Below are 25,012 nucleotides of genomic sequence, written 5' to 3'. Positions count from 1 at the left end.
TAAATAAAAATAATTCTAACGGAATTAGCTGGGAGGTAGTTGAGAATAAGGAGTGCAGGAAAAAAGTTCAGTATAGGTACTGCTTTGATGATAAGAAAGTACAGTTCTCATCCAAAGAGAGAGAAGCAGGGACACCTGGTGGCACAGTCAGTTGGGCTCCAACTTTTGGTTTCAGGTCATGATCTCAGGGTCATGAGATCAAGCCCCACATCAGGCTCCACACTCAGTGGGGAGCCTGCTTGGGATCCTCTCTCTCCTCCACCAGCTCCCCTCCCCGCTTGTGCTCCCTCGCAATAAATCCTTAAAAAAAAAAAAAGAAGAAGAAGAAGACAGAAGCAGATATTGGTAACTAAGAGCAGTTTCTCTTAGTTTCTCTTTCTTTGCCAAGAAAATTCCTTAGTGAATCCTATTTCAAGTAAGTAATCAATTCCTATCTTATCTAGTTTAAGAATCCATACGCTCAACTATCTGGTTTGGTTTTAGAAAGATGTACTTCCTTTACACTGGAGGATTTAGAAGAAATTCTAAAATAATGCAATGAAAGTGATAAGTCATTCCTTAAATAGATCAATCCTTGTGTGTGTGTGTGTGTCCCTTCTTAGACCACTGTTCTATGCATTTATATAAATAACTTGTTACATCCCCACAACAGTCTTATGGGGTAGATATTTTAATCCTCTGTACTTCATAGCAGAGGAAACTGAAGCAAAATAGAATAGCTACCAAGTAAGGGGGTCTCAGGCCAGTGACATATGAGAGACCTACGGCAGATCTCCCAAGTGGAAAACTCCCAGAGCCCAAGCCCCTCAGGATGCCTAAAAGGAGGGTCTCACAGAAGATGGTCTCACAATCTGATTTACTAACAACCCAAAATATAGAGCTTAGGAACAAACTGTCCTCCAAAAGAAAAAAGACATCTCCAATTAATTTTATGATGCAATCATAATAAAGCTACCAAGTCACTAATAGATAGCAGAAGGTAATTATAGAGCACCCTCACTAGAAACCATCTATGGACAAAATGTTAAATAAAATATTAAAAAATTAAATTTAGTAACATTAAAGAAAAAGAACATAACATGACCAGATTGGGTTTACTCAAAGTATACAAGGATAGGCTAATATTAGAAAATCTATTAATCAACTCAATAGATGCTACAAAAAAAGGCATTTGATAATATTCAACATCCATTTATAATTAAAAAAACATTCTTTGAAAACAGGGAATTTCAAAAGGAACTTTGTTAACTTGTTAAAGGATATTTAACAAAAATCTACTGCAAATAACATTCAAAGGTGTGAAACCTTAGACATGATCCTATCAAAGACAGGATCAAGACAAGAAGGCACACTGTATTAGGCTATGTTGCAGTAGCAAATTAAGTTTGAAAATCAGTGGCTTAACATAATAAAGGTTCATTTCCCCCTGTGCTTTACAGTAAGAGAGGTTAGCAAGAGAAATTACACTTCACAAAACTGTCCAAGGACTGTTTTGATGAGGCACACTGAACAACTTATGGCTGTACGATCTAGAACATGAGGCCTCATTATCACTGCAATGAGAGAGAGTTCATACCAATTCATTTACGCTTCACCCTGGAAGGGATCCACGTAATTTTCCTTCATAGCCCAGATAGAGTAGGCCCTATATACCTGAAAGAGGGCTTGAAAGGATGGAAGAGGACATGAATAACAAATAAGCAATAAATGTCTCTGCCACATCCACTATTACCGCTCTTATTGAACATTGTATTGAAGATTCTAATCAGTTAAGACAGAGAAATAATTTGAATAGCAGAAATAAAATTCATTATTTGCAGATGATTATTTGCAGTTTCTTCTATTAAAAAATTCAAGAATATATATGATAAGAATGTTATACAAAAATCAACTTCAAACCTACATATCAATAAAACACACAAAAAGGTAATTTTACATAAAAGATTCTTTACAGTAGGAACCAAAACTATAAGGTTTCTAGGAATAGATCTAACAAAAAATGTGCAACACATTGATGGCAAAGCATTTATAACTTTAGTGAGCCACGTGAGAACTGAGACCACCTGCATTCACATGGTATAACTATCAGAACAAAGAGATGAGGCCCACTTACCTGAACATGACTTGACCATGAATTTAAGGAAATTCTTGCCCCCAAAAATAATGTTATAAACCAGTAAATAACCATCATTTGCTTCAGGACATTCCCATAAGTCATTTACCTGAAAGCAGTCTGCTCAATTATCAATCAACTCCCTTCTCGAAACAACAGATTCTTAATCTGGGTAAACAATTCCCTTCTCAGGACAGATCATTGAAATGGACAAATCCTTATCAAATAAACTGTTTACTTGTCAAGACTTGCTTTAAGACCCCAATCTTTGTGTCCCTTAATCCTAAACTTTTATATCACAAACTTTGTCAATTAGATTCCCTCAGTAAAAGCCCTACCTTGAAACACTGGAGTTCAGACCCCCAAACCCTATAAGTACCTGCCCTTAACCTTCCCCTTTCAGAGACACTACTCCAACTGTCGAGGTGATGGCTTTCCCTTACTGCATTATGTCACAAACCCAGTTTTGCTTGGTATCAACAGACTATTCAATTATTGTGGTGGACTTCTGGTGAGTTGGCAGTAGACAATCCTAGAAGCCCATTAATATATTAATAGATATACCCTTGCTACCACAGTGAAGACCTTCAATATAGAAACTTTATTTTTCTGAGACTTCTCGAGCTTCCCTCCTGGGAGTTTCTCTGACTACAAAGTGAGGTGAGTGAATCTTGGTGTTGAGTCTGGGCTCTGACTTCCTTTTGCTCAACTTCCCAAATGCTTGCTTTGTCTTCTAGGAATGCAGAACCCTTTAGTAATCTTTTCATTATGTGATCAGGTCTGAAAACTCATATCCCTAGTGGAAGTCTGTCTTTCATTAACAATACTTTATCTCTATCTTTGTCACTTCTTTTTGTGGGTCTATAAGAGAAAGGTCATGGGAAAATGAACAAAACATTAAGGTACTAAATCCATCCTCCAGTCAGACCCATGGGTGAACAGGCTCCAATACTCTTACCACATCACAATCCTTATAGTAAAAACTCTGTCCTGTGTCACTTGTCAAAATATCATGAAAACTTCTTCAGTTTTTTTTCTTGTTTTCTCCATGGGAAAACATACCTTTAGGAGAAATTGCTCCCAAACCTTCCATCTTCCTAGAACTATGGATGTGTCAGGTCTCCCATTGGAGACAACAAGGGGCCGGAGACACAAAGTATGCAAGCAACCCACTGGCCAATATTGCCAGACTCGTGTGTTTGCCTCACTTTAGGTCTGTAGCCACTCCAAGTTAGATTCAAGCCATTTTCATGTATTTACACTATAATTTTAAACCATATAGTTACTGTTGTAAGCACCATAATTTCAGCAATGTCTATGCAAAGAAATCCTTCTGTAACAGGATGGCAAGCCTGGCAGGATTCAGCATTGCTGCAGACTGACAATTGCTCTTTACCTTCTAGTTCTTCCTTTTCCAAGTATCCCATTTTCTCAGCTATCCTGTTCCTACTCTAACAGAGTATGTTAGAAATGGGGTTCAGGTAGGGTGGGAATATGAGAGAGGGGAAAGAGAATGTCAATTCACAGGTCACCCAATGCAGATCTGATGGACTCTCCCTCCATCACCCAAAGATCCTGGCCTTCAAGCTAGACTCAAGTGATTGCATGGAAGCTTTCTTTCTTTTTTTTTTTTTTTAAGGTTTTATTTATTTATTTGAGAGAGAGAGTGAGAGGGGGAGAGAGCATGACAGGGGAGAGGTCAGAGGGAGAAGCAGACTCCCTCCTGAGCAGGGAGCCTGATGAGGGACTCGATCCCCAGACTCAGGATCATGACCTGAGCCGAAGGCAGTTGCTTAACCAACTGAGCCACCCAGGCGCCCCTGCATGGAACTTTGAGTGGTCTTTCTTGAGGAGGACATGAGTATGTTCTATGTGAGGGAAGAAAGGTATGCAGAGATATTTTGTGTCCAGAGGGGCAGACTGTCAGTACAGTTAGCTCTCCCTTAAAATTTGTGTTCCCTCTTATGTGGTATAAGATGAACGGGATCAGTGGCCTAACCAGGTTTCTACTTGCTGGCCACTCTTCCTCCTGTGCTTCTAGATATGGCCATGTGACCAGTTCTTGTCAATGGAATATAAGATGTGACTTAGGTCACAGCCAGGCTTTTAAGAAACAGATGCACTGTGTTGTTAATGACAAATACACTTATATTTTGTTAAGATACTGAAATAGTAAAGTTTCAGAACATCTAGCATTACATTAAATGAGTTAAAAATCCAGAAGTAGAAATACAGACATGACCTGGAGAAGGATAGTGATGACATCACGGGAAAAGTGTGTAAGTTCAGGAGCAGTAGGAACAACTAAGTTGTAGGGAATAAAAAAATCCAAGCAGAAAACTCTGACCTTGATGTGATATTTATTCACAAATTCAAACATTAGGTAAGTGTCCACCAGATACCTATATGCCTGATAGCAAGTGAGGATAAAATGAACAAAACATTACATTTACTTTCAGGGGTTTAGGAAGCCACATTAAATCCATATTCTTCCAAGTCCAAGAGGCACCCAGTGTAGTAAGGCGATGCTTAGGCATTTGAGGATGCTAAGAGTGATGTAAGGCTACTCGAAATCAACCATATATTCCACATGTATATCATAATTTTGCCTAAAGCCAGGTCTGCTTCTCCACTTCCACTAAGGTGGTTTCCTATCCCTTTCAAAGAAATATAAGAATTCTCCAGCTTGAGAGTTCTCATAAAATTCATTTTCCCCAAATAGTTTAGAAGTAATGGATAAAGAAGTGGAAGCAATGTTCATTTGAGTATCTAGCAGTAAAAAGAAGGAGAAAGAGAGGATGATAAAGATAGGGTGATGCAGGGATGCCTGGGTGGCTCAGTTGGTTAAGTGGCTGCCTTCGGCTCAGGTCATGATCTCAGGGTCCTGGGATCGAGTCCCACGTCGGGCTCCTTGCTCCGCAGGGATCTGCTTCTCCCTCTGCCTCTACCTGCCACTATGCCTGCCTGTACTCTATCTCTCTGACAAATAAATAAATAAATAAAATCTTTAAAAAAAAAGATAGAGTGATGCAGACTGAGAGGTATTTTCTTTTTCAGGAGCTCTGCAGAATTTGTTTTCTGCCATTTAAGATGGGAATAAAAATTATTGTTCAATTATAAGGCTACATGTAATCCAGTGATATAATCCATATGAAATGCTTTAAAACTGGAACCCATTGTATACATTTAACTTGATTTTTATTATTATGTTTGTGGTCAAAAGAGATGGAGCCAATAAATAAATAAATGCAAAGAAGGTGTTAACATTATTAAGAAGGCAGAGTAGAAGGAAAAAGAAAGTGGAAATTAACAGAAAGACTGAAGTAGAGATGAAGATAATGGAAGATAATTCCATCCACAACTGACTGACATTTTCTCTGACAAAGTAGAATATGACATTATGTATGGAAAACGAGAAGGAGAAGAAGTAGAACTTAGGTTGGACTGTGTGTTACAGAATCAACAAGAGAACAAAATGATCAACAGGACTGAAGGCCAATTTGAAGCTAGAAAGGATATCTTTATAAAGACCCAGGTAAAATGGGTTCTATTAATCTTTCCAGAAATACTCTGTTATGTATATCCATTCATTTACTCATACACTGATTACACATGGCATCATTGATTTTTCAACCTTCACTTCCAAAGTCCCTGCAATGGACTGAACTGTCTCTCTGTAAAATTCATATGTTGAAGTCCTAACTCCCACTTGACTGCATTTGGAGTAAGGGTTTAAGGTTAAATGAGGTCTTTTGGGTGAGGTCCTAATCTGAAAGGGTTACTGTTCTTAGATACCGGAGCTTGCACTCTCGTGCACTCCTGTCTCTCTGCCATGTAGGACATGGTGAAAAGGCAGCTGTCTGCAAGCTAGGAAGAGAGCTGTCACCAGGTACCAAACTGGCTGGCACCCTGATCTTGTACTTCATAGCCTTCAGAACTGTGATAAAATAAATTTCTCTTGTTTAAATCACCCAGTCTATGATATATATTATGGTAGCCCAAACTAAGTCCTCATTTAAAAACAAATATTTTGTATTGCCTCCGTTTATATCTTGAAATGAAATGTATTAAAAATCAACAAATTGGGGGCGCCTGGGTGGCTCAGTGGGTTAAGCCGCTGCCTTCGGCTCAGGTCATGATCCCAGGTCCTGGGTTCGAGCCCCACATCGGGCTTTCTGCTCAGCAGGGAGCCTGCTTCCTCCTCTCTCTCTGCCTGCCTCTCTGCTTACTTGTGATTTCTCTCTGTCAAATAAATAAAATCTTTAAAAAAAAAATCAACAAATTGTTGGGGCGCCTGGGTGCCTCAGTGGGTTGGGCCTCTGCCTTCGGCTTGGGTCGTGGTCCTGGGGTCCTGGGATTGAGCCCCGCATCGGGCTCTCTGCTCGGCAGGGAGCCTGCTTCCTCCTCTCTCTCTCTGCCTGCCTCTCTGCCTACTGTGATCTCTCTCTCTCTGTCAGGTGAATAAATAAAATCTTAAAAAAAAATCAACAAATTGTTTTAACTGTAGTATAAAGAGAAATTAATGGAACATGACCTAAAATATGTACTTTAATACATAAATGCTCAAGCATGACTATTCTAGAAAACATAATGGATGCTTACACTCACTTACATAAATAGTTTGCAGTTTTAAAATGTAAGAAGATCATAAGCCATTCCATACAAGAAAACCAGGAAAATAAATGCCTATACTTCATCACAGTGTAATACTATACCATATATTTTTAACAAAACAAAGTATAAGCTTTATAATATATTTGTATTCCTATAATATGTATCTCAAAACAATATAAAGGTACCTGTGTTTTATGTAGAGTTAGAATTGTTCTAATAATTATGAACATGTTTTTCACCTCCATTAGGGTTGGTGAGACAGCTAAAAGCCATGTGGGACATAAGAATTCCTCACCATTTGGCATTGTCCCACTATTACAGAAAATCTAGCATCCCTGGTTATTAAATATCAAGAGTACTTCCCCTAAATTACTGTAATAATGGTACCTGTTAATATCTAAAATGCCACCTTGACAGTGGTACAATCTCCACTGAGAACCCATATACTAAATTAATGCCTATGACACAGGCATATTGGAACTACATTGGAGAAAAGTCAATGATTCGGGAGAGTAATGGTAGAAGTGAAAAGAATACAAGCACTTATGAGAACAGTTGGGTTATAAGGCTTCCAAGGTAAAGAGAGTTGAGTTTGGTCAAAAGAATAGATAATGATCAAACAGCTACAAATCTTAAAAGGGGAGGCAGCAGATATAGAGATAAGGAGATGTAAGAAAAACAGAAAAGTAAGGATGTTAAAAAGCCATTATTCCTCAGTACTTACCCTCCACTCAAACGAAACTAGTTGTTTCTCTTTTCTCTTTTCTCCCAGGACCCTGTATATATATAAATCCCAAGACTTTTTTACATTGCTTTCCTTCTCTTGTCTATGTAAAATATATTTCTCAACAGAATTCAAGCAAAGTCCTTTTCCAGAAATTTTTTTGTAAGCACTCCCACCTTTATGACTTTTTTTTACTTGTAGAAATCCTAGTGTTCTATTCCCTGAATATTATTAGCCAGCTACTATGTGCCTATAAGATCCTTTATTCTTTCCATAGAGAAGGTAGCAGTCTTCAATGCTATATATGCATTTCAATGAAAATCTATCCCTTGAATATAAAAATAATCCTGTGAGTTTACTTACCACCTACTGCCTTAACAAGGATAGTATGAATGATCAACTTCACTCTAACCCTAAAAGTGAAGAATCCAGAAATGAGAGTGGGAGAGAATTAAAGTTCAGTTCTTTCAAAGAATTCATGTGGGAAAGAAGATTGTAAATATATACACCTATCTTTAAATGGACCAGCTAACATAGAGCTGGAATACAGTCACTCTAATAAGATAAAGATTAGTAGCCTATAAACTTTATCCCTGTCTCTCCATTCTATTTTTATATATTTGGTTTACTTGTTTTCTCTTAACAACCCACTCAGACAGGGCACCTGGGTGGCCCAGTTGGTTAAGCATATGACTCTTGGTTTTGTGTCACGTCATGCTGGAGTTGGGCTCCACACTCAAGGCAGTCTGTCTGAGATTCTCTCTCCCTTTCCCATGCCCCTCCCACTTGTTCTCTCTCTCTCTCTTAAATAAATCTTAAAAAAAAATTGTTCACACAATACACATATATTAGGAATCCATACCATATATCAGTTAATATGCTAGGTACTAGCAATTATCAATAAGCAGATCAGTAAGGTCCCTACCACCCTGGAACTTAGAGATTAGGAAAACAAGCATATTTTAAACAAAGATGCAAATAAAGATGAAAATAAATACATGATTATAAAAATCATGAAGCATAACTTGAAGGAAATGTATAAAGACAGGCTTATCCTTTAGGTAGACCAAATGAGAGTGGCTACCCTGCAAGATAAGGAATATTATGCTTTTCTTTTTTTTTTTTTTTTAGATTTTATTCATTTATTTGTCAGAGAAAGAGGGAGAGAGAGCGAGCACAGGCAGACAGAATGGCAGGCAGAGGCAGAGGGAGAAGCAGGCTCCCTGCTGAGCAAGGAGCCCGATGTGGGACTCGATCCCAGGACGCTGGGATCATGACCTGAGCTGAAGGCAGCTGCCTAACCAACTGAGCCACCCAGGCGTCCCAATATTATGCTTTTTGACCTATGTGTGTACACATGCATATATATTATACACACCAGTGTGCATGTACGTGTGTGTGTGTGTGTGTAATACATTCCACATAATAGGACAGATCTGAACCAGGTGAATTATGCCAAGCACACACTCTTGCAGCATCAGCCTTAAACAAGGGCACAGCCATATACACACACTATGTAAGAAACAGTTCCACCAATACCAATGCTATACTCATAGTCTATGCTAGTGGTTCTCAAACGCCAATGCTTGGATAGATGGCAAGAGAGCTGCATCAGAATCACCTGGAAATGTGTTAAAAATTTAAAAATTCCAGTCTCCTTTCTCAACAATTTCAATTTAGTACCTGGAATGACTTTTTAAAAAGTTCCACCTAGATGATTCTGATACTCTGTTAGATTTGAGTTCTTAGTCATACAGTGCCTTGATTCATTACTTAACTGTTCCATATTTCCTTTATCATGCTCCAAAGCATGGCAAAATACTCAAACTATGCTGTTCAGTGCTAGTAAACACAGAATAGACTGTCTTCAAGTAAATAAGCAAAGGTATTATAAGGAAAGCTATGATTTTGTTTTTGTTTTGTTTTCTCAAATACACTGACACACCTTATCAAAAAGCTTTCACTTAGGAACAGAAAAGACAAACTCTGAGATGATACTTATCAAAATGGAGGACACAAACTATTAGTGGTATGGCAGATAATTTAATATGGTACCCAAAGTGATTTTATTTTATTTTATTTTATTTTATTTTTTAAAGATTTTATTTATTTATTTGACAGAGAGAGATCACAAGTAGGCAGAGAGGCAGGCAGAGAGAGAGGAAGGGAAGCAGGGTCCCTGCTGAGCAGAGAGCCCGATGCGGGACTCGATCCCAGGACCCCGAGATCATGACCTGAGCTGAAGGCAGCGGCTTAACCCACTGAGCCACCCAGGCGCCCCCCAAAGTGATTTTAGATGATACACAGGATTATTTTACATGGCACATGGACATACGCTAAATAACACTGAATTACAAAAGAAAACGGGTATTATCTTTTCAATTCTCTTTTAGTCAGAAACCTTCAGTTAGCTATTGGTATGTTTCCTACACCTCTCTATCGTTGCTTATCTCATTTTAAGAAATAGAGAACATGCCTCAGAGCTTTTGGAAAACAACCTTTATCTAGCCAGAACTTTGTAACATTGTTTTGTTTTCATTGTATCCTTTAGAGCAATCATCCATTTAAAGCATAAGATATTGATTTTTCATTTATAGTAGTGAGGTAAATAAAAAGTGAATTTAAAGAAAACAGCACAAATTACATGCAGATATTCTAAAAATTGTAAGGATGGTCTATAAATGAAGTTGAGAAATAGTACTGTGCAAGTTATTACAAAAAATAACAACCAATTTCTCTGGTCTATGTCTCTCTCTCACACACACATACACAAACACATTCAATAAGTAATTGATCTAAATGAATAATCAAAAGCCACAAATTATTGTACAAAGGGCGCCTGGGTGGCTCAGTGGATTAAGCCGCTGCCTTCAGCTCAGGTCATGATCTCAGAGTCCTGGGATCGAGCCCCACATCGGGCTCTCTGCTCAGCAGGGAGCCTGCTTCCTCCTCTCTCTCTCTGCCTGCCTCTCTGCCTACTTGTGATCTATCTCTCTGTCGAATAAATAAATAAAATCTAAAAAAAAAAATTATTGTACAAAGACATTCAATGAAAAGTCTGCTCTATCACTTGACATTGTAGCCAAAATAATGATATTCTATGATATGACAATATTGTTTGTCCATTTTCTTGACTAAATGATTACAATAATCTCTGACCATATATATAAGAAATTTACATTTATGTGCATTATGGCTTTTATGTGAAAGCCAGGACAGTTATCATTCTGTGATTTATACTTACATACCTTATAATCCTTGGGTCGGTAGCAGCCAAGATGAGCATGATCTGAAAAAGGATGTACAAGAGAATTAAATTATAGATATTTCATATCAAAAAGAAGAAAATTTGGTTTCATATTTGATTTTTGCTATGATTTCTATGTTTATTTGTTTATAATTTCTTTGATTTCTATGATTATAATTTCATACAGCAGTATTCAAAAGTATCTTAAAATCCTTCAACAATGCCATATGAGTAAAGATGATACATGGTAAGCTAAAATCTGTATCCATTCTTCAGTAATTAGGTGATTACACAAATACTATTTTCACTGGAGGTAGAGATATCAGAATATAGACCAGAATAATTTTTTGTTGCTAAATCAATTCACCTACATGGAACAGATAATCTTTAGTAGATAAACCAGTTTATGATGAAATATAATTTGAATATATATATTTGATAGGTATTGCCAAACTGCAAGTGTTCCCATTCTTGGGAGTCCACACTAGAGTCAAGTGAGTATAACAGCAAGAGGACCAGCTTTAGAGTGTGGTAGCATAGGTGTACAGACCGTGTGACAAATACATCCATACTACAGTTCAGTCACTAGCACCTCCTGTATAACCTTGAACTCATTATTTAACCTTTCTAAGTCTCATATTCCTCATCTGTCTCATGTATTTCTTTCATAAATTGTTTTAAATACTATATCAAGTATTACATGTGAGGCAATAAAATAAATAAAATAAATAAAATAAACTAACTTCTTCATCAACATCGTTACTCTCAAGTTCTAAGTCAAACAAGCCTAACTGCAATTTCTGATTCCACCACTTGGTCAAGTTATATAAGTAATCCGTGTTTCATTCCTCATTTTAAAAGTATGAAGACAATGCCTACTTTGCCTCGGAGAGTCATAGTAATGATTAAATTATACCGCTTATGAAAGTTCCTAACACAGTATCTTGTAACAAAGTGGATCATAAAACTATTATAATCTCTCCTGGGATAAAGACCACTATATTGCAGATGCAGGTTTTGGGTTTTCCTCATTACTTAAATACAGTTAAGTATTATAATCTCTGTATATTGACATTCAAGCAAATCAGAACCATAATTTGCAATTCTACTTCCTTATACATTCTAGTCAAAAGCATTCTAACATTCTATATTTTATTTTACCAAACCACCTTATTAAAAAAAAAAAAGAAATGATTATATATAAAGAGACCTAGGAGAGTCAATAGTCAGTCAATTAATTAGCTTTCTTTTAAGGCACAAGATCTTGTTTGTTTACCAAGTGTCTTGAACCATTACAGTGACTAGCTGAAACATTAATGTCTTGCACACAAGGCCAACTTTACCCTTTAAGTCAGTAAGACTCAACTTACTTCAAGTGCTTTTCAAAATTAAAAATAAAAATACATCCCAGCTCAACTTCTCTTCCATAAAGTCTAATAATGTATAGCTGGCCACAGCAGCAGAAATAAAAGAATGATATGGACATAATGAACCTAATTCTCCACACATGCTAACTTTGAAAATTAAGGTAATAATTTCTGTACTTGGTATATATCCTTTCTGGCAGCTAATGTAATATTAAAAGTATCAGTATATTAAAACTCCAGTATGTCTTCTGCTTTCCACAAACCATTTATAAATCTACCTTAACAGAGACAGATTTATAATTTTCTTTTATTTTTAGAGATCCAGCTGTTACTGAGGTTCCCGATACTTGCACTTCATCACCCTTACCGATAATTACCCACTAACCTCACTAACTGTATTCTAAAAGCAGGAGATAAAGGAGATAAAAGTTATGGCCCATGCTTGTGAAATGCTTGTAATTTACCTTGGTTAAGTTACACAAAGTTGAATAACAGCAGCATAAAAGAAGAGGCTAAGTGAGAATGGTACAGGCAATTAATGCTATTTAAAAAAGTCATATCAGAGATTAATCTCTCAAGGTTGAAGGCAATCAGAGAAAACTTCCTAAGGAGGAGAAAGTTAACCTGAGCATTAATGGATGGGTCACACTTAAGAGAAATATGAAGAAAAATTAGAGCTAATTCAGACTGTGCATGTATTTATGTGTTTGTGACCTTGATCACCTTTGACTTTACTTCTTTAAACCTCATGTTTCTTGATCGGTAAAATGGAGATAAATAATAGTATCTAAAATTCTTTTTTTTTCTTAAAGATTTTATTTATTTATTTGACACAGAGAGAGAGATCACAAATAGGCAGAGGCAGGCAGAGAGAAAGGGAAGCAGGCTCCCCGCCGAGCAGAGAGCCCAACGTGGGACTCGATCCCAGGACCCTGAGATCATGACCTGAGCTGAAGGCAGAGGCTTTAACCCACTGAGCCACCCAGGCGCCCATAAAATTCTTGATTATTGTAAGTAACCAATGAATATTAGTACTTAGAATCAAGGCCAGCAGAAAACACATTCAATAAATGTTAGCTATTACCTGGTTCTCTAATAACCTCATGAAATAGAATAGGTGTTACGAATTGAATGTTGGTCTCCTCCCAAAATTCCTATGTTGAAGTCCTAACCCCCAAAGTGATGGGACGTTTGCGTAGTAATCAGGATTAGATGAGGTCATGCAGGTAGAACCCTCATGATGGAAAGAGCATCTTTCTAAGAAAAGACAGCAGACAGCTTGCACATGAATATGTGCTCACACACTCTCCCTCTCTCTCTAAAGCTGTGTACACAAAGATGAGGTCATGTGAGCATACAGTGAGATGGCAGCTTTCTACAACTCAAGAGAGGAGATCTCAGAATGAAACCTACTTCGCTAGCACCTCGATTTGGGGCTTCCTAGCCTCTAGAATTGTGAGAAAAATAAACATCTCCTGTTTAAGTCCCCTGTCTATGGTATTTTCTTGTGGCAGCGTGAGCAGACTGGTAGAACACATAAGATGAGTAGGTATTTCTGCTTTACATTTCAGGAAGCTGACCTCCTCTATTGCCCAAAAGTAATGGAACTAAGGTCTTTGATTATTTCACACCTGAGAATCAAAGTGCCTTTAGTCTCAAAAATGACATCACATTCTGGATTTGTTAACAAAATGGATGTGATATAATCAGATTAGTCAGGTATCAAGTAGTGACTAACTGTATGGGTTAAAAACAAATGTGGTGGGGTGCCTGGGTGGCTCAGTGGGTTAAAGCCTCTTCCTTTGGCTCAGGTCATGATCCCAGGGTCCTGGGATTGAGCCCCACATCGGGCTCTCCGCTCAGCAGGGAGCCTGCTTCCCCTTCTCTCTCTCTGCCTGCCTTTCTGCCTAGTTGTGATCTCTCTCTCTGTGTCAAATAAATAAATAAAATCTTTAAAAAAAACAACAAATGTGGTAATCAGTCATCAAAATATTTCCATAGCAACCATCTAATATAGAAACTAAGATCCACTTTGTACAAAGGTCACCATTTCTGCTGGGAGTATTCTGATAACTTAGAGCCTTTGCATCCTTCCTCTCTCCACAGTGGACCTTCACCCAACAGGCTCAAATATGACTTAGTCCTAAAGGACCAGTCCTGATTAACCAAGAAGGGCTTAAGAAACTTTAATCTAAAACTTAGCATCCCTGTATTAGCTCATCCTTTCTATAAAAGTAATTCTTGAGCCCCATTCTGATGATTACAGCCAATATGTGTTCCCTATGAATCAATCCATATTCTGGCAACCTCTACAGTATTCCACCTGGAAGGGTACTATTATCTTCTTTTTTTTTCAAGATTTCAAAGAATTGAACCCCATTCTGGTAGTGAGTGCTACTACTATTGCAAAACATCCCTACTGATGAATATGTGTACCTACAAACCTTCAAAGAGTATGCCCCTGGAGTCCTTTATCAGCAATTATCCTTTTACTATTTTAATGCCTACATAACATCCTAAGGTTGGCCTCTGCTCTCCTGTGAATCTTCGTGGAGCACACAGCCATGCATTTGTTATACGCCAGTCCCTATAACTGGAAGCAAAGCTAAGATGCCCAGCTTTATGAAATAAAACCAGGGTTTAATATCTCTTAGGGGATCCCACTTTCTAAAAAGGAAAGACATATAACATGTGTTTTCTGTCTCTTGATCACTTTTGATACCTTCACCAGAAACTGGTTACTCTGACCTCTGATGTTTTCATCTTTCTTATTTCTATTGCTTTCTGAAATCTCATCAGCAAAAGACTCAGACTTTCCCCATTTTTGTGTGAAGTTTAGCAAACAGTAAACTTATCAGTGGCTGAAGAATGATGATCATGAAAAGATAAACTAATATCTAATAAGCACATGAAAAGACATTCAATGCCCTTAGTCAAATGTAAATTAAAGTTTCAGTGAGACAGGACTGCCTATCCACTAGAATGGTTAAAAAAAAGGCAATAATAACAAGTGTTGTTGAAGATGTGGAGAAACTAGACCATCATACACTGCTGGTGGGAGTGTAAAATGACAGAACCATGTTGGAAAACAACTGGCAATTTTTTAAAAAGTTAAACACAGATTTACCATATGAACTGGCAATTCCATTCCCAGGTATCCAAAAAAAATAAAGACCTGTATCTATGCAAAGACTTCAATGCAAATGCTCAAAGTAGTATCATTCATAATGGCCAAAAGTGGAAACAACCCAGAGACTCAAGGTGAGAATATAGATTTACTGCAAATGGGTATGAGAAAACTCCTTTGGATGATAAAAATATTCTTAGAATGGATTGTGGGGATTTTATAACTGTGCAAATTTATTTAAAATCATTCAGTTGTGTACTCAGAATAGGTGAATTTTAGGATATATACATTATAGCTTACTAAAGTTGATAAAAATGTTTAGTTAATAATAGAAAATGAAGAAACTAAAAAAGGGATACCTAAAATGACACAGCTTAGCTGCCTACTGCTCTATGAGATGAGGCACACATTTAAATAAAATCTGAAACAAATAAGATATCTTGCTAGTAAATATATATATATATATATATATATATATATATATATAATGACTATTTGCTATTTTACTCAGAATAGTAAAATGTTACCATTTATTATCCTCTATTCCAGTAATGACATACTAGCTTTCGGAATATAATTTCCAATTTATTTTACTTTACAAACAATAACCACCAAACAAAGAGGTTAGTTGAAGCTCATAAAAAAGATTACAATCTTAGGTAGAAATGAAACTCATAAAAGAATCTTCAAAATGAAGAGAATAAGAGAAGATTCCTTCAAAGAGGAGACAGAATCTAACATCTTTTCATATTCTAAGCAAATAAAAAAGGGGCCAGGATGATGCCCTCAATTTCCTCCTCAAAAACACCAATGGTAGGATAAAGCTTATAAACATTCTTGTAACACAAGACATGCTGGATCTCTTCAAAAGGACTGCACAAATTACAATTAGAATTATATACTATGGAAATTCCAGATAAAGAAAACGTGCTTGAAAAACTTATCTTAAAAAAAAAAATAAATGCAAGTGGAAATAGAGAAAGTGGGAGGAGTGGTGGGAGGAAGGAAGTTGGGGCAAGAACCCTGGACCCCAGACCAACCAGGGCTGTTCTGGAACTCTCCAACAAGCCATTTAGCCTGTCTAGGCCTCTGTCATTTTTTTTTGATCAAATATAGTTAAATTCATCCTCATGCGATTATTATGATGACTAAAATAGTCAATGGTGGTGAAATGGTATCCTATAAAAACTTAATTTTTAGGTAGGATAATTTGGCAAGAAAGGGTTTAAGAATTTCCATTAAAGTCACTAATGAAAATTCACTCTATCATAAGAAATTCCCATATGCATTTTTTAATAGCTGATGAGACCCCAAAGCATAACCACCCAATTGCTAGACAGGGAAAAAAAAAGGCAGTCAAAAGATAGGGACATTAAAAGTAGAGAAATGAGATGAAAAAAACTTTACAGTAGAAGGGCAAGTAATAAATGTACAAAGAATAAGGGAATTTTAAAAATCACTATTTGGCAAACTTTACAGCAATAAATTGTTTTAAGCAAGAATCATCAATGTATGCTAAAGGAGTCAAAGTCGAGGTGACAGGATATAATAGTCTTAAAATATCTCCCCACTAATTACAAAGGAAAGAGATATCACCTTTATGATGCAGAAACCTAGCAGACCCCATCTTAATTAATGAGCAAATGAGTATCACCAGTAACAAAGAAGTATCACATGCTTTCTGAAATGTTGCACTGAGAGTAACACATCACATCTGTTGTATTCTGGGGGGAAATGAATAATCTAAATTAAATCATGAGGGAAAATCAAGCAAACCCAAATTGAGGGACATTCGACCGAATAACTGGCCTATGCTCTTCAAAATCATCAGTGTCAAACACAAAGAAAGATTAGGGAACTGATCCATTTTAAAGAAATCTAAAGTGTTCTGTAGTTCCTCAAGTACAGATCCTTTACCTTTAACTTGAGGAACTACAGAACACTTATGAAAGAAATTAAAGAAAACACAAAAAGATGGAAGACCATTCCATGCTCATGGATCAGAAGAATAAACATTGTGGTGCAAAAACAATGAATACTGTTATGCTGAAAAGAAATAAAAAATAAATAAATTTTAAAAAATGTCTATATTGCCTAAAGCAATCTATACTTTCAATGCCATCCTGAACCAAAATTCCACTGGCATTTTTCAAAGAGCTGGAACAAACAATCCTAAAATTGGTATGGAACCAGAAGAGACCCTGAATTGCTAAGGAAATGTTGAAAAAGAAAAACAAAACTGGGGGCATCACATTGCCGTATTTCAAGCTTTACTACGAAGCTGAGATCACCAAGACAGCATGGTACTGGCATAGAAACAGACACATAGACCAGTGAAACAGAGTAAAGAGCCCAAATATGGACCCTCAACTCTATGGTCAAATAATCTTTCACAAAGCAGGAAAAAACATACAGTGGAAAAAGGACAGTCTCTTCAATAAATGGTGCTGGAAAAATTGGACAGCTATGTATAGAAGAATGAAACTCAACCATTCTCTTACACCGTACACAAAGATAAACAAGAAATGGATAAAAGACCTCAACGTGAGGCAGGAATCCATCAGAATCCTAGAGGAGAACATAGGCAGTAATCTCTTTGACGTCAGCCACAGCAACTTCTTTCAAGATATGTCTCCAAAGGCAAAGGAAACAAAAGCGAAAATGAACTTTTGGGACTTCATCAAGATCAAAACCTTCTGTACAGCAAAGGAAACAGTCAACGAAACAAAGAGGCAACCCACGGAATGGGAGAAGAGATTCACAAATGACACTATAGACAAAGGGCTGCCATCCAAGGTCTATGAAGAACTGCTCAAACTCAACACACACAAGACAGATAATCATGTCAAAAAATGGGCAGAAGACATGAACAGACATTTCTCCCAAAAGACATACAAATGGCTAATAGACACATGAAAAAATGTTCATCATCACTAGCCATCAGGGAGATTCAAATCAAAACCACATTGAGATACCACTTTATACCAGTTAGAATAGTCAAAATTAACAAGAGAGTAAACAACAAGTGTTGGAGAGGATGTGGAGAAAGGGGAACCCTCCTACAATGTTGGTAGGAATGCAAGTTGGAGCAGCCACTTTGGAGAACAGTGTGGAGATTCCTCAAGAAATTAAAAATAGAGCTATCCTATGACCCTGCAATTGCACTATTGGGTATTTACCCCAAAGACACAGATGTAGTGAAAAGAAGGACCATCTGTACCCCAATGTTCATAACAGCAATGGCCACAGTCGCCAAACTGTGGAAAGAACCAAGATTCCCTTCAACAGATGAATGGATAAAGAAGATATGGTCCATGTATACAATGAAGTATATGCCTCCATCAGAAAGAATGAATACTCAACTTTTATATCAACATGTACAGGACTGGAAGAGGTTATGCTGAGTGAAATATGTCAAGCAGAGAGTGTCAATTGTCATATGGTTTCACTTACTTGTGGAGCATAAGGAATAACATGGAAGACATTGGGAGATAGAGAGGAGAAGTGAGTTGGGGGAAATTGGAGGGGGAGACGAACCATGAGAGACTGTTGGACTCTGAGAAACAAACCGAGGGTTTGGAGGGAAGGTGGGTGGTAGGTTGGGTGAGGCTGGTGGTGGGTATTAGGGAGGGCATATACTGCATGGAGCACTGGGTGTGGTACATAAACAATGAATTCTGGAACACAGAAAAGAAATCAAATCAAATCAAATGAAAAAGAAAAAAACCCCAAATGCTGGCATTGTCTGAAAAAATGTAACAGGTTTATTGTTAATTGTTATAAAGTTAAACTGCTGAAATGTGTTCACTGAAAAAAAAAAAAAACTAAAGAGACATGTTAACTGAAGCCCATGCATGATGTGGAATTTCTTTTGCTATAAAGATGTTATGAGGACAAGGAGCAAAATCTGAGTTAAGTTTATAGATTAGTTATTATTATTATCATATCATTGTCAATTGTCTGCTTTTTATAATTATATCACATAATATCTGCATTATTCTCCTCATGCTGCCATAATAAAATAACATATAGACTCAGTGGGCTTATACAACGGTTCTGGAGGTTGTATATCTGGAGGTCCAGATGCCAATGCAGTCAGGTTCTGGGGATAGCTCTAGTTCTGGCTTGAAGATGACTACCTTCTGCTTGTGTCCTCATGAGGCAGAGAGAGAAAGCAAGATCTCTGGTTTTTCTTCTTATAAGGGCCCTGATGCTATCATGAAAGCTCCACCTTCCGAAACTTACCTAAACCTATTTATCTTCCAAAGGCCCAGTTTCCAAATACTACCACATTTCAGGTTAGAGCTTCAACATAAAAATTTTGGAGGGACACAATTCTGTCCATAGCAATGTCCTTGTCAAAAAACCAAACCAAAACAAAACAAAAAAAAAACTTTATATAGACACACAGAGACGGAGGCAGGGTTGTGGTGGGGAGGAGACAGAGAGGAAGAGGGAAAAGCAAATATAGTATTTGTGGATTCTGAAAGGTATATAGGGATTCTTTACACTGTTTCAACTTTTCTATAACTCTGAAATTATGTCTAAATAAAAAGTTAAAAAAGAAAAAGCAGACCTCACTATTAACCTCTCTGATTGTACCTCTACATAGGTAGCTGACTGTGGCAATCAAAAGTTATTAGAAACTCTAACAGTTCTGCTGGCAGGTACCTAATAATTATCAAGAGAAATCAGATGCTTCAGTGCATTCCAAAAACATCTTCCAGAGGAATATCTATATTGAAGTTATTTTTTATTTTCTTGTTCTTAAACCTTTTTTTCCACGTCCATACATTTCTTCCAAAAGGGGAAACAGAGTATAACATCCGTTCCTAATTTCATATAATCTGCTATGGTGGTTATTAAAGACTTATTGACTACCACATCTATCTCCCTGCTAATGCTAAAACAGCAAAATAAATGAGCACAAACTCTGCATGTTCTCAGAGAAAAATGTTTCATTTCCCCATTTAAGAAAAAGAGAGATTCTACACTACAGTTTAGAAACGAAGAGAGATGGGAGCTCACGACATCTTATGATCATGTTTTTTTCACTGTCTCTCTTCCTTCTTCTATGCCTTTATCAATGTGTAGTGAATTAACTTAAAGGCTGCTCAGGAAGGCTTGCTGAACTGACCAACCAATGATTCTAGATATTAGCACTCAAATATCCCTAATCATATAATACTATTTCATCTTCTTCATAAAAGTCATATTCAGATTGAATTTAAGAAATAACTTCTCTAACCATTAGAACCAGGGCCTATGATAAAAAAAAAGATTCCTATAAACGAAATTTAAAGGACATTATCTTTTCAGAAATGTAAGCATTATTATAATGACAGTAGATATTAAGGCCTGTGTGCTAAGGCATTTTACACGGTCATATATACCATGTTATCTTTATTCTGTAATATACTGATTATCAAAGTTGTTAAAATGACTTGTTCAAAAATGCCCAATTTATGAGTAAGTGACAGAGCAAGTATTTAAATATATGTGTAAATGTATGTCTTAAACCCATAACCTTGAACTCTTCTTTACTACGGTGTTTCCCAAAGCCTTTTCCACAAACTAAGGAGTATATGTTAAGGTAGGAACATGGTTCCATAGTCAAATAAACTTAGAAATTGTTGTGCAAAGCAAAATCATGTCTTTCTTTTCCTTCACTAAGAGGTTATCAGTCTTTAATATGTAATTTGAATCTCAAAGAGGGAGGTAAGTTTATAGCAGCACAGAAATTCTATTATTTTTAGACAGTACCGATCTGGGTGTCCCACAAGTTGTAAAAAGTAGCACTATGCCTTATTATCCAAAAACACAGCAAAGAATCTATTTCTGTTCATTGATGCAAGTGAAAGGCTTGACTGTAGCCAAGGCAACTAAAGCAATGAAGAGAGACAACCTTTAACTTACCGTTGTGCATCCTGGACCATCCATCTCTTTCACAGTCTCTGCCAGAAGATCCAAATAAAGCATCAGCCCTGGGACTTGGGGGGTCGACCTAGAAGAAGAAGGATTGAAAGTCAAAAAGAACCTAAATGCTCTTACAGTCTCATGGCACCAGAAAATCAACTCAAGCACATAGACTGTGGTCATCAGGTTAACAGGATAGTGCCTGTGTGATTCAGGCATGTTCTGAGGCCAGAGCTTAGTTGAGTATTTTGCTGTTCATGTTTATTTTTTATTTTATTTTTTTAAAGATTTTATTTATTTATTTGACAGAGAACACAAGTAGGCAGAGAGGCAGGCAGAGAGAGAGGGGGAAGCAGGCTCCCTGCTGAGCAGAGAGCCCGATATGGGGTTTGATCCCAGGACCCTGAGATCATGACCTGAGCTGAAGGCAGAGGCTCTAACCCACTGAGCCACCCAGGAGCCACAGCTATTCATGTTTAAATAAAATTGAAATTAAACTCCAGAAATTTTTAATTATAAATTTGAGTCTATTTTAAAATTAATAAATTTATAGTTGAAATGTCCATTACCCCATTGCCTACTTGGCCTTCCATTATAAAGCTACAAAAAAGGAATCTTTTGCCATATTTAAAAAGCAAGTTTAGCCATTTGCTACTCAGACAGATGTTGAATTCAAACTGTGTCTTTACTTAGCTGTGTCTAGAGCCCAGCATGCTCAGTGCTTTATAGCTCACAGATTACTGTAGTCAAGCACGTTTTCTAATGAGAAAGAAAAAAGTGATATAAAGTGTAAAAAAGATAGCTCTATTCATCAACATTAAAAACTTCATCCATAAAGGATACTATTTTTTTTAAAGATTTTTATTTATTTATTTGACAGAGAGAGAGAGAGAGATCACAAGTAGACAGAGAGGCAGGCAGAGAGAGAGGAAGAAGCAGGCTCCCTGCTGAGCAGAGAGCCAGATGCGGGGCTCGATCCCAGGACCCTGAGATCATGACCTGAGCCGAAGGCAGAGGCTTAACCCACTGAGCCACCCCTTAAAGGACACTATTAACAGGGTGAAAAGCAAACCATTTAATAAAAATATATATTTGCAAATAATTATCTATAAGGCATTAATATCCAGAATATATAAAGAAGCATCTACAACCCTGAAAAAAACTTCTCAAAAGTGGACAAAGAACTTACATACATATTTCTCCAAAAGATATACAAATGACCTATAAGCACAAGAAAAATTTTCAGTATCACTAATCATTAGGGAACTACAAATCAAAATCATAGTGAGAGATACTACTTTATGATGTGAATGTACATACTGCGACTGAACTATACACTAAAATGGCTAAAATGGTAAATTTTTTTAATACAAGATTTTATTTATTTATTTGACAGAGATCACCAGTAGGCAGAGAGGCAGGCAGAGAGAGACGGGGAAGCAGGCTTCCCACTGAGCAGAGAGCCGGATGTGGGAAGTAGGCTTCCCACAGAGCCAGATGTGGGGCTTGATCCCATGACCCTGAGATCATGACCTGAGCTGAAGGCAGAGGCTTTAACCCACTGAGCCACCCAGGTGCCCCTAAAATGGTAAATTTTATATTGTGTATATTTTACCACAATTTTAAAAAATTAAATTTTCAAAAAAGGAAAGTGAAAAGATCAGTCATAGAATGAGAAAAAAAATTTACAAACCATACTTGATAAGGATTTAGAATCCTAAATATTTAAAGCAAACTTGCAACTAAATATCAAAAAGACAAAAAAAAAAAAACAATTAAAAGTGGACAAAGAACTTGAATAGACATTTCTCCAGAGAAAATATAAAAATGGCTAACAGCACATAAAAAGATGTTTGACATCATTACTTATTAGGGAAATGCAAATCAAAACCGTAATGAGAAAAAAAAAGCCACAATGAGAAACAAATCCACACCCCCTAGGATGGCTATAATAAAAAGAAAACAGAAAGAATAGTAAGTGTTATTGAGAATGTAGGTAAAGTGAAACCCTCTTACATGGCTGGAGAGAAGGTAAAATGGGACAGGCATTGTGGAAAACAGTTTGACAATTCCTCAACAAGTTAAAAACAGACACACCACATGGCCCAGCAATTCCACTCTTAGGTATTAACTTAGGCATGAAAACAGGTACTCAAGTGGAAACTTGTGTATGAATGTTCATGGAAGCACTATTCATATAACCAAAAGATGAAAACAGCCCAATGTCCACCAACAGATGAATGAATAAACAAAATGTGGTATATATCCATACAATGAAATATTATTCAACCATAAAAAGAGTACTCATACAGGTTATAAAATGAATGAAACTCGAAAACACTGTGCTAAATGAAAAATGCCAGATAGAAAACTCTACATATTGTATAATTCCACTTAGATGAAAAGACAGAATAGGAAAATCCATATGGGAAGCAAATTAATGGTTGCCAGGGGCTGAAGAAAGGGAGAAATGGTGAGTAAATGCTTAATGAGTGCAGGGTTCCTGTTTAGGATGATTGAAAAAGTTCGGGAACTAGACTGCAGCGACAGTTACACAACATGTACTTACTGCCACTGAAATTATACACTTTAAAATGGCTGAAGTGGTACATTTCATGTTATATTTTACTGCAAATAGAAAAAAAAAGTTCCTATTCTGTATCAAGGAAAAAGTAAGTAATTCTGTTTAACTTTTCTGGGATAGTTGTGCCAGTTTGTTTGGGAGCATGATAGTTGGTTTCTTTTTTCTTTTTTCTTTTTTTTTTTTTAAGATTTTATTTATTTGACAGAGAGAGAGATCACAAGTAGAGAGAGAGAGAGGAGGAAACAGGCTCCCAGCCTAGCAGAGAGCCTGATGTGGGACTCGATCCCAGGACTCTGAGATCATGACCCGAGCTGAAGGCAGAGGCTTAACCCACTGAGCCACCCAGGCAGAGGCTTAACCCACTGAGCCACCCAGGCAGCCCCACTAGTTGGTTTCTTGAAACTGCTCCTTACTAGGTAAGACTGTTTTTCTCACAATGTATGCAAAACTAGAATGTCTTTCCTAAAAGTATTAACTCTTTACATATGCATGTATGAAATTATTATTATTTTTTGAGAGATGAGGGAGGAAGGGAAGAGGGAGGAGAGAGGGAGAAAGAAAGACAGAGAGAGGGTGCATACGAAGGAGGAGGCAGGGGCAGAGGGAGAGAGATAATCTTAAGTAGACTCCATGCCCAGCTCGGAGCCAGATGTGGGGATCCATCTCACCAGCCCGAGCTCACAACCGGAGTCAAAATCAAGAGTCGGACACTTAATCGACTGAGCCACCCAAGAGCCCATGAAATTAAAATTCTGTTTATCAATTTATTAAGTGCTTCTGAAATCATGAATGGCTACAGGGGAAGAAAAGACATCTCTATGTAAATACAATTGGAAAAATCCTGTTTCCTATATAATAATGTAATCAATTTTCTTTTTTTTTTTTTAAGATTTATTTATTGGAGAGAGAGAGAGAGAGAGAAGAGGAGGGGCAGAAGGAGAGGGAGAGAATCTCAAGCAGATCTCCCGCTAAGCCCAGAGCTTGATGTGGGGCTCAATCTCATGAACCTGAGATCACTACCTGAGCCGAAATCAAGAGTCAGACTGAGCCACCCAGGCACCCCAATGGAAGCAATTTTCTAACTGTAGGCTTAGAAGCATGCATTTTTTTTTCTGTTCATTGGAAAGCTGTGAAGGAAATCTCTTCAATGAAAACATTAAAGCCTACACTCAGCAATATTAGAATTATTCCACTTCGAACACTGGTGTGAAAAACAGTAACTTAATGAGCATTGGAAGAGCAATTATTTCCCTCAACAATTTTTTTTTTGTGGCTAACTCCCACTATTACTGGTTATTTGCACTAAGCATTTTAATTAAA

At 37.1% G+C, this 25,012-nt stretch overlaps 1 protein-coding gene across 3 annotated transcripts in view; it reads right to left on the bottom strand.

Moving 5' to 3' along the window:
• SPATA6 (spermatogenesis associated 6) overlaps positions 1-25,012 on the bottom strand; it is a 145,285-nt gene that overhangs the window by 54,658 nt on the left and 65,615 nt on the right. For all 3 annotated transcript variants that reach the window (XM_047727507.1, XM_047727505.1, XM_047727506.1), the window contains 2 exons: positions 21,109-21,196; positions 10,700-10,740 (listed from right to left, as the gene is read on the bottom strand). In XM_047727507.1, coding sequence (XP_047583463.1) covers positions 10,700-10,740; positions 21,109-21,196 — 129 coding nt within the window. The remainder of the gene's footprint in view (positions 1-10,699; positions 10,741-21,108; positions 21,197-25,012) is intronic.

Source organism: Lutra lutra, chromosome 4 (genome assembly GCF_902655055.1).
Source record: "Lutra lutra chromosome 4, mLutLut1.2, whole genome shotgun sequence".
NCBI classification, from domain to species: domain Eukaryota; kingdom Metazoa; phylum Chordata; class Mammalia; order Carnivora; family Mustelidae; genus Lutra; species Lutra lutra.
The sequence above is the reverse complement of the archived record's forward strand: the minus strand, read 5'-3'. Positions and strand labels throughout refer to the sequence as shown.